Source organism: Idiotropiscis lumnitzeri, chromosome 12 (assembly GCF_059441095.1).
Source record: "Idiotropiscis lumnitzeri isolate Australia: NSW breed Sydney's pygmy pipehorse chromosome 12, RoL_Ilum_1.0, whole genome shotgun sequence".
Classification (NCBI taxonomy): Eukaryota; Metazoa; Chordata; class Actinopteri; order Syngnathiformes; family Syngnathidae; genus Idiotropiscis; species Idiotropiscis lumnitzeri.
The window spans coordinates 6,170,860-6,184,458 of record NC_142402.1 but is presented as its reverse complement, the minus strand read 5'-3'; the positions used below and the strand labels follow the sequence as shown (position 1 = coordinate 6,184,458).

General features: G+C 42.4%; 1 protein-coding gene across 1 annotated transcript; it reads right to left on the bottom strand.

Annotated features, from left to right (window-relative positions):
- Positions 1–69: 69 nt before the first annotated feature.
- On the bottom strand, positions 70–13,354 carry ankrd33bb (ankyrin repeat domain 33Bb). Its single transcript, XM_088311252.1, has 5 exons — positions 12,403–13,354; positions 10,198–10,327; positions 6,935–7,075; positions 6,673–6,836; positions 70–1,194 (listed from the first exon to the last, which is right to left on the bottom strand). Exons 1-5 carry the CDS (start codon positions 12,868–12,870, stop codon positions 547–549), a joined length of 1,551 nt encoding a protein of 516 aa, XP_088167378.1. The 5' UTR covers positions 12,871–13,354; the 3' UTR covers positions 70–546.
- Between the last annotated feature and the right edge of the window lie 245 nt (positions 13,355–13,599).

Here is a 13,599-nt window from a genome sequence, read left to right as displayed (position 1 = left end):
AGTGCACAACGGCCACGTTCAAATTGAGACAACAGCACCTCTTGAAATATCATTCAGCAATCAAGAACATGATGTTTATAGTTTATTATGTATGTATGCATCATACAGAGAGTGAGGCAAATTCATTTGAGTGAACGCATTAAGTAGTAACAAGGCAATGAATACAACAATGTCAGCCAACCGAGCAAGCAGAAGGGAAATATTCACTTCTACATGGTAAATGTTTTCCCGCAGTGTGTTGAATGTGTTTACAGTACTTGTTGGTTGAAAGTCCATCCATCCATTTTCCATACTGCCAAACCTGTTCCGAATCGCAGGTAACCTGGAGCCTATCCTCAGCGGACTTTGAGTGAAGGCAGACATTCTGGACATGTCCACAGTCAATCTTGGGCACATATTGCTTATTGACAACAACTCCTCCGCACATTTATTTTATTAGTGGAAATTCCACCCATACTACCTGAACAGAAGTCACGCGAGTGAACTGCTATCCCATCAGTGTCCGGTTGCAGAAGGTGATCTCAGATCATGTGGTTTGCTGCAGTCTCATCTTCGCCTTATTGGTGGTAACAAGCGCTCCTCCTTCTTTCTCTCTACTCTCTTCATCTTGTAATCCCACTTTGGGATTTGCAGCTGATTATAGTTATTATTCCATCTGAGTTTTTCTGGTTTAAAAGTGGGAAGTGGGGCCTTACAGAGTCTGACTTTTGGTATCACGATGCCTGGTCGCACGCTGCTCCTCCGCAGCAGATGAAGCGGCAGGAGACTCGCTCGTCTAATGGCCACTGTAGATGCAGCAGCCATGTCATCCAGAAGTTGAGGCTGGAGGCTGGCTCGACGATCCCTCGCTTTTGGGATGAGGAGCACTCGTGAGTTCTGGAAAAATCTCTTGTAGTGGTTTAGCCTGTCTGGGCCGAGGTTCTTTAGCTCAGCCAACCGTTGCCTCCTGAGAATTTCCTGCACAGCGTAGCGTCGTTTTCCAATGCACGGCGGGCTTCCTGGACACACTGTCCGGCAGGCTGTAGCAATAAATGGACTGCTCAGACCAGTAGTGACCCGGACCATGTGCTCTAGAACGCCATCATCCACAGGGTTTACCTTGTTGTTAAGGTAAAATCTGTAAGGGCAACAGGACAGAAGGTCGAGAAAACCCTTCCAGCAAGACTTTGGCTCTTCAGCCTTTGCAACCAACTCCTACAGACACACAAGGAGTACAAAAAAAACTTGCTTAAAAAAAATTGAGATTAAAAAAAAAATTAGGTAATGCTACCATGACATAGTTTTGTTAAATGACAAGAAGTTGCAATCAAAATAAGGGCCGTGTGTTAAAATGTTGACCCTTTAAAATGTTTTTGTTGAAATATCTTTGATTTTGGTAAATATGACTTTTCATGATGTTAATCCAACAAATCACCCTTTTCACTTCTTTACAACCTATAAACTTGAAACTAAATCCTCCAAAATGTATTATATTTCACATATTTTATTATCTCATGCCTCTCTCTTCCGCTCCACTTCTTACTGTCTTAAGGTCTTGCTTGCCCCCTTAAATGAAAAATATATCAAGTTGTTTCTGTGTCATGTTTCTACCCTTTTCTCTCTGCTCAGAGTATCAGCCTGCTGCCGGCTCGCTGTGAGGGATGGTTGTCTGCAGCGAGCAGAGAACCAACTTCCAATCACCCTTCAGTATGCAAATGAGCCACTGTCAGGTTTCTTATAGCAGTTTGCAGCTGTAAACTGCAAATGCGAAGCAAATGAACTTTGTTCAACTCGTTCATTGTATGTTGTGAAGTGACATACTTAATTGATAATAACGTAATAAAAACAAGAATAAATATTACATCCATATATCCTTTAATTATCGAAGCCGCTTATCCTCACGAGGGTTGCAGGGGAGCTATAGTTTATCCCAGTTGTCTTTAGGCAGTAGGCAGAGCACTCCCAGAACTGGTTGCTAACCAATCGCAAAGACGAACAACCGTCCACGCTCATACTCACACCTAGGGACAATTTAGAGTGTTTAATATACCTACCATGCATGTTTTTGGAATGTGGGAGGAAACCCGTGTAACCGGAGAAAACCCACGCAGCCACGGGGAGAACATGTAAATTCCACACAGGAAGGCTGGAGCAGGAATTGAACCCTATTTTGCCATCGTGCTAACCAGTCGGCCAACATGCTGACGAGAGTTAATATTTTTCTTGAAAATCTTAATCTCTTCAATCAACAACAACCAAAACCATCTAACCAAATTCTTCTATTAAAAACTATAGCCTGTTCTGCTCGAACAGGGTAGGTCATGTGGGCCACTGGCCTGTCATATGTCACAGCACAGGGAGAGAGAGAGCATTGTCTGATCCCTGCCACAGACTGAGCACAAATTGAAATAAATGTGGCAACCCTGCGTACGCATGGATCAAAGGATCTTTTTTTCCCCTCAGAAAAGATTTTTTTCACATCAACAATAATCACAATGGTGTAACGTGGAGTCAAATTCATTTTAAACAGTGCTGTCTTTTTCTATGTTTGAAAAAAAAAAATCACCTTTTTGTTTCGCCTTGACCTGATGAAGTTTTAGGTTAAGGAAAGGTGGTAAAAAGATTATGACATTTGACTTTCCGAAGAGGTCCATTGACTCCTGTTAAAAAGTTGGACTCTTCAATACAAAAGTTATGTGCAAGCCTGGAGTGACTAATGTGGTTATTGTGGCGAATTTCTGGTGGGCCGGGCTGCTACATAGCTCTAATCAAAATACAGGAATCCCCTGCATAACATTATATTATAAATAGCACAGACTGAACAACTTTTTTGTCACCAAGGGTATCACTAAATCACCATAATTTAATACACGACTATAAACAGCAACACAGTAACTACCGTATGTTACACTCTGTATAAAATAAAACACAAAAAGGCATAACACAGAAAGTGTTACTTGTAATGGCAACAACGCATGATGGGAAAACCTGCGATTCAAGTTGCGCTGGGGTGATCGTAAAGTTAGCGTCAGTTCGCTAATTAGTACACCTGAAGTAATGTGAATAGATGGCACTCAAAGGAAGTGCAATGTTAGCTGCCTTAATTTTGGTGTCTGAACAGCATTTGATAAATTAGTCTTGTTACAGGAAATGTAAACATGTCTTATCCCATGCTATGTACACTTGCCATTTGGTCCCGTTTAACAATTTATGTTCTCATACGTCAAATAAGCACTGATTGTGATCTTGTAAGCAATTTCAATTGTAATTGAGATTTTTTATCAAATGCAGCATGATTATCATAGGACACAATACCTTCCAAGATGGCGGCGCGCATGGACGCAGCGGCTAACAGCTCCCCCTCACAGTGCTCCTTTTTACTTTTTATTTGTGTTTGCTTGCTCTTATTGGCATCAACTGAGGCACAACATCGATATACCCGCCAAGACATCGTGAACATTGGATATCGATGCGAAATAACCATCACAGAGGAATTTTGCTATGATCGCAAAATTCCGAACGAACTGGCGAGGCTGCCCGGCTCACCATGGCTGGTCATCGGGGCCGGGAGGCGGCGCAGGCGACGCAGAGAGAGGAAGCAGAAGCGAGGCTGCAGGTCCGGTGTCTTGCAACGGCTGCGACGGCAGCCCCATAGGCAACCACTACCGAGTCTGCACCTCACCAACGCCAGATCCGTGGTCCACAAAATCGACGACCTGGGATTACAAATCCTGGGAAACCGCTATGTGCGCGATAGCAGTGTGATCGTCGTCACGGAAACCTGGCTGCACGCAGACGTCCCCGACGCTAGCATCCAGCTGGCCGGGCGCTCGCTACATCGCGCGGATCGGACGAGGGACACCGGTAAGAGGAGGGGCGGGGGGCTCTGTGTTTACGTGCATGAGAACTGGTGCGGCGATAGCACGATCGTCGAGAAGCACTCTTCCCCCGACATCGAGTTCATGTCCGTTAAATGCCGGCCTTATTTTCTCCCGAGGGAGCTAACGGTAGTGATTGTCACAGCTGTTTACATCCCTCCCGACGCTAGCACTAGCACGGCGCTCTCGCTACTCGCGTGCGTCATCAATAAACATCAGCGGGCCCACCCTGATGGCGTTCACGTAGTAGCGGGAGACTTTAATAAGGCCAATTTAAAGACTGTACTCCCAGAGTTTCACCAGCATGTCAAGTGCCCAACGAGGGGAGACAACACTCTCGACCATGTGTACTCGAACATCAAGCACGCATACAGAGCCCTCCCACTCGCCCCTCTCGGCCAGTCAGACCACCTGTCCTTGCAGCTCGCACCTGCGTACACCCCTCTCAGGCGCAGATTCAGGCCTACCACAAAGACTGTGAAAACCTGGCGTGACGACGCCATGAGTGAATTACAGGACTGCTTTCATGACACAAACTGGGACCTCTTTGATCATCAGGACCTTGATGTCTACACGCATTGTGTACTGGACTACATCAAGTTCTGCATGGAAACTGTGTCCCAACATAAGACTATACGGACCTTTCCAAATGCGAAGCCCTGGATGTCCAGCAGGGTTCGCTCTCTCCTCAAGGCCCGTGACGCTGCCTTCAGGTCAGGCGACAAAGCCCAGTACAGGGTGGCTCGTGCTGACCTGAGCAAAGGCATCAAGCTAGCCAAGGCAACCTACAAGGGGAGGCTGGAGGCCCACCTTGCCAGTAACAGGCCACGGGAGGTGTGGCAGGGTCTACGGAGCATCACCAACTTCCGTGGCAGCAGCACGACCTCTGTAGACCCGAGTGCATCGCTGGCAGAGGAGCTTAACTGCTTCTTCGCTCGCTTTGACTCGCCCCAACCGTCACACCCCCGCACTTCAAGCTCCAACTCCCCCCCACTCATCGTAGAGGAACACGATGTGAGGCGCGCGCTCCTGGCGGTCAACCCCAGGAAAGCTACTGGACCCGACGGAATACCAGGCAAGGTCCTCAGAGCATGTGCCCACCAACTGTCACATGTTTTCTGCAGGATCTTCAACCGCTCCCTGGCTCAGGCAGTCATCCCCTCCTGCTTGAAAACTTCCACCATTATTCCTGTCCCCAAAAAGTCACCAGCCGTCCACCTGAATGACTACCGTCCTGTTGCTCTCACACCAGTCATTATGAAGTGCTTCGAGAGGCTGGTTCTCCAGCACATCAGGGACTGCCTTCCTCCCACTCTGGACCCCTACCAGTTTGCATACCGGGCTAACAGATCCACTGAGGACGCCATCGACACTGCTCTGCATGTTGTGCTGGGCCACCTGGAACGACAGCAGAGCTATGCAAGGATGCTCTTTGTGGACTACAGCTCGGCATTCAACACGATCATCCCAGACATCCTCGTCGCCAAACTGGACACTCTCGGCCTCCCTGCCCTCACACGCATCTGGATTAAGGACTTTCTGACCAACAGACCCCAGACTGTGTTGCTCGGCCCCTACACGTCCTCCACCCTCATGCTGAGCACCGGTTCCCCCCAAGGATGCGTGCTGAGCCCTCTCCTGTACGCCCTCTACACCTACGACTGCAGCCCGGCCCACGGCAACAACACCATCGTCAAGTTTGCTGACGACACGACAGTGGTCGGTCTGATCTCGGAAGGTGACGAGACAGCCTACAGAGAGGAGGTAAAGAGACTGACAACTTGGTGCAAGGACAACAGACTGCACCTTAACTCTGCTAAAACAAAGGAGATTGTCGTCGACTTCAGGAGGAACAAGACGCTGCCGCCCCCCCTCTGCATCGAAGGCGTGTGTGTGGAGAGGGTCCACACGTTCAAGTTCCTGGGAGTACAGATCTCCGATGACCTTTCTTGGAGTCACAACACCACAGCAGTGGTAAAGAAGGTCCGCCAACGTCTGCACTTCCTGAGAGTCCTCAGGAAATTCAACCTGGACAGGAAGCTGCTGCTGGCCTTCTACCACTCGTCCATCGAGAGCCTGCTGACGTACTGTGTCTCCACCTGGTACAGCGGCTGCACTGAGGCGGACAGAGTGAGGCTCCAGAGGACAGTCAAAACAGCGCAAAGGATTATTGGCTGCCCTCTCCCCCCACTGTCGGACATCTACACCGCCCGGTGCCTCAGAAGGGCTCTCAACATCGTCAATGACAATACCCACCCAAACTCACACCTGTTCGACCTGTTGCCCTCTGGCAGGCGCTACAGATGCATCAAATCAAGGACAAATAGACTGAGAAACAGTTTCTTTCCGAGAGCCATCTCCATACTGAACTCTCACACACACACGAGACCACCCTAACCTCGCAAAACAGCATTGTGATGTGTTTCTATATGCCCTATTCAGTACTAAATTCCATTGCACTGTCTTATTTATTTATCTAATTTATATATTTGTCTGTATTATTGTTGTATTGCACTGGAGAGGGGAGCCCTCTAATCTCGTTGCACACTTGAGTACAATGACAATAAAGGGATTTCTATTTTCTATTCTATTCTATGGTAAGCAATCGTAGAGTGATACTCTAATAAAGCTCACTCGCTATCTGCTGGACTTACTCAAAGTTACCGTGAATGACAAACATAGAATTGTGTGTTACTGCAGCGTAACTCTCACATTAGACTTATATAATGCTTTAGGTATAAAGAATGCCACACAAATGAAGTTTCATTGATTGAAAATACTGCATATGGCCACCTAACATGAAAACAAATCTCACCTCTAGCAAGGGCCACTCCAGATTGAAGGAGTCACAGAACTGCTCAGCACATGGCTTCATCATCACCTGATACATTAGATAAGCCGTCTCATAGCGACCGGTGAAGAGAGCCCATTCCCGTGGGGTCATCCTGCGACCGTTGTCTCTGGCTTGCACGTCACCTCCTGGAGATATTAAGATCAACTTGTATGCTATATGCATTGATCGAGCATGCATCTTAAAAAGAGGCATGTTTTACATTGTAGTAGTACTTGGAGTTTACCAGCCAGCATGAGTGCTCTACAAGTGTCAGCCCGACCCTGCATTGCAGCCTTCATTAAAGCTGTGAAGCCGTGACAGTTCCTCCTCTCAAGATCCAACCCAGGGAAGTAGTTCAGCAGGTAGCGAGAAATGAACACGTGACCTGCACGCAACACATACGTAGCATTTGGTACTTGCTACATGAGAGGGACAAACATGTTAGAAGTCCAGTTTTACAGATAAATATTCACCAACATTTTTGCTTTGTGACAATGAAAGAGATGCTGCTGTATTTTATTGCACATCCCCTACTGGTTTCACCTCACCAGTAATCAAAATGCAATGAAAAGCTGCATTTTACGTTTGTCCTAAACCTCTGAGGACACCTTTCACCATCAGTGATGAGTCTTAAAGTTTTCTTTTTTATACTCAGCTCACCTGTGGTGTTGCTTTTCTTTGTCGTGAATGGGGATCAATAACTGTTTTAATGAAGCAGAAAATGAGTAAGTCGCAGATCCCAGTGAGTCATTCATCATTGTTAGCAGATGATAGGACAAGGCAGCATGCCTGTTACGCCGACTGCATCTTTATGGAATCTCGTGCTTTGGAAAATGTGATAATTGGAAACGCAAGCACCGTACATCATATCATGTCTCATTCTTTTGAGGCGGGCACGTTTTAAAAGCCTCCGATTCAATTCCCCGCAGTTAAGTGTTGCTCTTTAAATAATGCATGAGTGAAAGAAGGAAAACAGTCATCTCAGAGATGAATGCACATGGAGTAATTCCTTCCTGAATTGAGAAATGCTGAAAGCAAGGCTGATGCCTTTTTAAAATTCTATGAGCGCTGTTAAAATTAGTATGAGTGGCATGTTTTTCGATGACAAATAACTCATCCAAAAGCTATGATTGATAATCGTCACAAAAGACATGTTGGAATAGTAAAGCAGCATTGACCGTTGCATTGGCAATTACTTTTTTTTTTTTTTTCACAGAACAAAGTACAGAGATGTCCACATTATACAAAGCAACATAAATGCTGGTGGTAGGGCATAATTTTTCATCAATGCTACTGGACATCCAGATAGGACCATGCACTTCCTAAACAAGTGTATAACAAAAATGCTAATTCGAATATTGACAAAAGACGTGTATATGTGTTCTTAGGATATATAATTCTTGATCAGATATTTTTCAATGCATGTATGAAATCACCACTATCCAAACCCAAAAACAAAGATTTGGAAGAAAAAACAATATAATGAACACATATTGGAAAAAAAACCCATAATAAATACATACTACTTTTTTGCAAGTGCAAAGGGTTGTCTGGATTAAAAAATATACTGTTCAAGGATGGCATAAAACTGCTGAGCAAGGAACCAACATTAAGTGCAAGAACTCATTTTGTACATTTTTCACAAAAATCAACTCACTGAAAATTTTTATATTATTGTGGTAGACTACTATGTTTACTACTATGTTTGTTGCTTGCATATCATTTTCAATTTGCCCAAAAATATGAGACCCTACACATGTCATATAGGGCAGAATAAGACCCAGTGCAAGCACAACTAAGACATGTCTTCCATCTAGTGGCGATTGGTGATATTACAACTTAAAACTACAGTCGACCCCTTTGTACGGTTTTTTTCCTCTTTATTGCTTTTTCAATATTATTTCTTATTTTGGATATGTCTCAAATAGATATCAATCATATATATATATATATATATATATATATATATATATATATATATATATATATATAGATAATCTAATAAAATTAAATATCAGGATGGTTAATCAAGGCGCTGTGGTCACTGGTCTTGGGCCACTAGTTGCCTATCCCTGCTTTTGTCATTTATATAATACAATAAAATACTATACAACATTATTTGTATAGCGCATTTCATAACAGTAGCAGCTGTAACAAGGCGTTTCACTAGGTAATGGGGGGGCATTAACAAACAGAAAATGTACTGTCTACTCTTTAGAAACCAACAGGACTCTTAATTTCCAATTACTACCTATCTGATAACCTATTAATTATCTTAATTACCAACAGGATTTCTTAAATGGTCTTAATTTCCCTGTCGTCATTAAGCGAAATTGGAAAGAACATTGGCCACATATTGGGAAGAAAAACCTTTCTGATGTTAATCAGCATTAATTGGAACTGTACACGGTTAAATTGTTAGCAAACATGTTTTTTTTAAATGCTTAGCATGTGGAAGTTTGTTATTAATTACCACACGGGCAAGCTGCAATTTGTGCAATCAGCAGCGTGCACGCTAATCAAAACAAGCCAGTAGATGCCAATGACCAAGCTTTAGGCTACGCTCTCGCTGCATTATGCCCAATTCAGAGTTTTTGTTCAATCTGATCTTTTATGCAACCGTTCACATTACAAAAATCAATGCAACTTCTAATGTGCATGTAACACATCAGTGATGTGTAACCCCCAAACAAAAAACAAAAAAAATCTAAAACATCACATGGTGGAACTTTATCATCTGATATGTAGAGAAGCGATGCGGGAAGAGGTAGAAATATTTTGGTGATATGAGGCCACTACTACTATCACTGGGCCACGGCAGGCCGTATAGATAAAAGAATAAAAAAAGAAAAAATACAGTACTTTCAGATTATTCATTATCAGAGGCAGAAGAATACTTTCTTCTGAAAAGTGACCCGATTTTCTGCGTTCTGTATTAATGTTAATCGTCACATTCACATCTCGCTAATATTAAACTAATATTAAAGTATTTTCCGGACTATAAGCTGCTACTTTTTTCTGAGATTTGGAATCGTGTGGCTAATACAACGGTGGGGTTTTTCTGTGGATTTTTCTTTCACCGGTAGGGACGCTCTATAGTACAGAAAATACGATAAAAAAATCTCTTTTTTTGTTCTCTTGGGTCTGTTCTGTTTTAATTAGCAAAGTTGTTGTCATGTTAAAAGGCACTGTTTTAAGAATCTGTTTATGCACCTTTATGTGCATTCACAGACCAAAATCGTTCCGTGCATGCAGTAAGCAACACATCTTTTTTTCAACATAGAAAACAGTTTTTTCCCCAAAAAGAGTTGCGGCAGCTTATATACAGGAGCGCCTTATAAACCAGAAAATACAGTAAGTGGATTCACATTAGTTGCTGCAGTTTAGTAGATGAACCCCCCCCCCCAAAAAAAAAGAAAAAATAATAATAACCCCTTGGAATCAAAGGTGTTTTACTCAGAGTGAATGCCACAGCTCCACAAAGTTTCATGATTATGACGTGTTTACCTGCTTGAGCTGCTGTAATAAGGGCAGTGTTACCCTCATTATCTTGCCAGTTGACGTCAATGTAAGGACACTGAGCGAGGGCGATGACCACGTCTACATAGCCATAGTAACACGCTACAATCAGAGCAGACTGAAACACAAAGATGAGTTCGGTTAAGTTTTCACAATATGTTTAGAGTGGCAGACATTGAATCTGTGATGAAGAGATGACTCATTTCAACCCAAAATGCTTGTGGAGGGCATTGAAAGGTCACTTACAGTTCCAGGAATAGAACAATTATATGTTCCTGGGTCATTTTCTTTTAAACACATACATGGACATTGGAACATTTGCATGCCACTGTTTAGCATTCTGCATATAATCTTGCGAAAAAAAAGAGCCTAATGACAACAAACAGTAAGTGACAGGGAAAAGGATATTTGAAACTTGTTTTAAAATTTAATAAGGAAACTCATACTAAAATAACCTATAACGATATAGCTGCGATTGTAGCTTCAACATTTTGTTGTTAGTTACTAACAGTACTTAAAGAATGTTGTCACCCTGCAAAGGAGGGCGTGCTCAGTTAATGAGTTATACTTTTATATTCATGGCCAAGAAGTGTTTTCATACAAATATTTAGTACAATCGCATCTATGTTATATTGCATATTTTTGAAAAAAACGATACTATTCGTCAATATATACACCAGACATACTTTGTGGAGATATGGGGAAATACTCTATTTCTTAACTACAAAAATAGAGCTATACAGGTTATTAACCGTTCCACTTATATGGAATCAACGAATCCCTTATTTATCAAATTAAACACTCTCAAATTTTGACTTAGTGGAATTTAAAACAGCCCAAATAATCTACAAAGCAAACAATAACCAACTTTGCTACAATATACAGAAGCTGTTTGTAATCAGAGAGGTTTATTATAGTTTAAGGGACACGAGTGTCTTTAAAAACAAAAACTACAAACAAAGGACAAGAACAAACATAAAGCATGTGTGTTTCTGAAAAATGTGATAATTTATCGAACAATTACAAAATACACTTGAAAAGTTTGCTTTTTGTGTTTAAAAATAGGTCTAAAAATATAGCACCACAAAAGTATATAAATCATATACAGACATGAGAAATTGCGCTGAATCTCTTATTCTGGGGGTCTTTAATAATAATGCATTCAGTTTTATTTATTTGTTTTGTTTGTTTTTATTTATAGCGTGTGTGTTGAAAAATGGGTCTGCACATCGCGCTCATTACATAGCTATTTGAACATACACATGTAAAGAGGAGTGTTGTTTTTAGTTTGGTTTTTATTTGGGATGTATTCCAGTGTGGCTGTATGTATGTATATATATATATATATATATATATATATATATATATATATATGATCTGATCTTTGCTAATTGCTAAAACTGCAGTACTTAGCTACCATAACTACAAGCAGACAAAATGAACAACTCCACAGGATACTCAATTTTAAAAAGACACATCATGAAACGATGCATGATGTCATGTCATGCAAGATGGCTTTAAACTAAAAAGTGAAGTGGGTTTACATACGGCATGAAAGTTGGGCTATACTGGATTTGGCGAAGGTCGCAACACTATCTAAAAAGCAAATGCATTATGCTCAGCACATCTTGCAAGTTTCAGTTTCCGTAGAAGTTTATACAAATGGAAAGGTTAAGACACCTTTCGATGACAAGGGAAGAGTTTTCATTACTGTAGTCATCAAGTCGTTAGCGTACTTTTTTATACGTGCATGAATGTTAAAATGTCTTGTACTGTTAATAAAGGCTTATTAATGACAACTATTCATGTAATTGCCAAAACTTTACTTTGTTCCTCCTGGAATATATTGTATTGGACGTTACAATAGTACGACTGAACTTTTCTTTCAACCTATCATATCTGAATGGCATAATATTTATTTTCCTATCTTATCTTATTAGTCCCACACATCTAAGAAATCTCTCAGCAATATCAGTGTGTGTTGTTACCCTTTACTCAGGGATCAGGTTAGTGACTTAGCAAGCCTGTTAAAAGCTGAGCTCAATGCCAAGCTGCTTCGGGATGTGTCACTTCACAGTGGACACTCTCCATCTGTTACTTGGGAGATTAACCTAATGCTCTGACCCCAATGTCAGTTGTCATATTTCCATTTTTAAAATGGTGTACCTAACATATTCTCCCATGCGCTCTTACTCTTCTGTTCCGGTCTGTCTCTTGAACTTCCTCCTCAGTCAGTCCTTGTCTGATCATGATCTTGACGATAATGGTGTTGTTATTGCAGCAGGCTTTAAAGAACGATATGGGCTCTGGGCTCCCGCGACACGGCGAGCGTAGACCGTCAGACCCCACGGAAGTGTCAAGCGGGTAGAAAGAATCGTCAGATGCAATGCTCCTTGTGTCCGAGTTATCCGACAGAGATTCAAAGTCCAACTCCTCAAACTCCTGGTAGATATCGTCCTCATCCTCCCAGTAATTTCGCATGTAATCACCTTCAGGCTCGTCATGTTCTCCCGATTCGTCACTATCGTCACAGTCCTTGTCGACCTCAGTGAAGGACATGACAGGTGTGTCCATTGCAATTTTGCCTGCTCCCATTCTTCCAGCAACTCCATTCTCCTGAAGTTTTCCAGCTTCACTTTCTTTTTCTGTTATTAAAACCATTTAATCCAACCCTCCCCCCACTCGATTGTTTGAATTACAGTGGGAGACCAGGACATCGCGACAATATCCGAGAATTCATGTCCTATGCCACTCACACAGAGTACAAAATATCCCCTCAAGTAGGTTTTGTAGAGCAGCTGACATGATGTGAGGCCACTGCTCTTGCTAGTGATCTTTTGTCAATGCCTTTTAAATATCCCCAAATTGAAATTGAGGTCGCAACACTTGCAGAGTTGAAAATTCCCCAACATCACAGTTGCTGTCCATGTCCACTTTGGAAAACACCAACATTTGCCCCGTCACCGCACCGGCGAACATCCATGTAAATTCCCAGTCTTGTCTAAAAGTAAAAAAAAAAAACATGATGCTGTCTGTTTATAAATGGAGCATGAAAATCTATATTCCAAGTGGCCACCAACAGCTTATTTAGTGCTTCCATATGGAGAAACACTGGATTTATTTTGAGAACAGTCAGCAGTGGGAAGAGAGATTTCCTTCCCAACTGACGCGCAATAATCCCTTTAGTTGCTCTCTCACCCGCTTTAGCCCTTCACCCAGTCAGTTGGGGCTCTGCATGAAAAGCCAGCAGAGATGACTGACGCTACATTTGCCAATAATTATTTCAACGCTGTACTTTTTTTCAACCCTTAATTTAACAGAACAGTAGTACTCCCCACTTCCTGGAAATCCTGAAAAAGAGCAGACATATTGAACACGGTGGCCTTAAAT

What these genes read in the sequence shown, in the direction of transcription:
- ankrd33bb (XM_088311252.1), bottom strand. Translation starts at nt 12,870, where the DNA reads ATGGTTTTAATAACAGAAAAAGAAAGTGAAGCTGGAAAACTTCAGGAG. An exon ending in TAGAGCACTCATGCTGGCTG is followed by an intron (nt 6,837 to 6,934) that starts GTAAACTCCAAG and finishes TAATATCTCCAG; the next exon opens with GAGGTGACGTGCAAGCCAGA. An exon ending in TGGAGTGGCCCTTGCTAGAG is followed by an intron (nt 1,195 to 6,672) that starts GTGAGATTTGTT and finishes GTGTGTCTGTAG; the next exon opens with GAGTTGGTTGCAAAGGCTGA.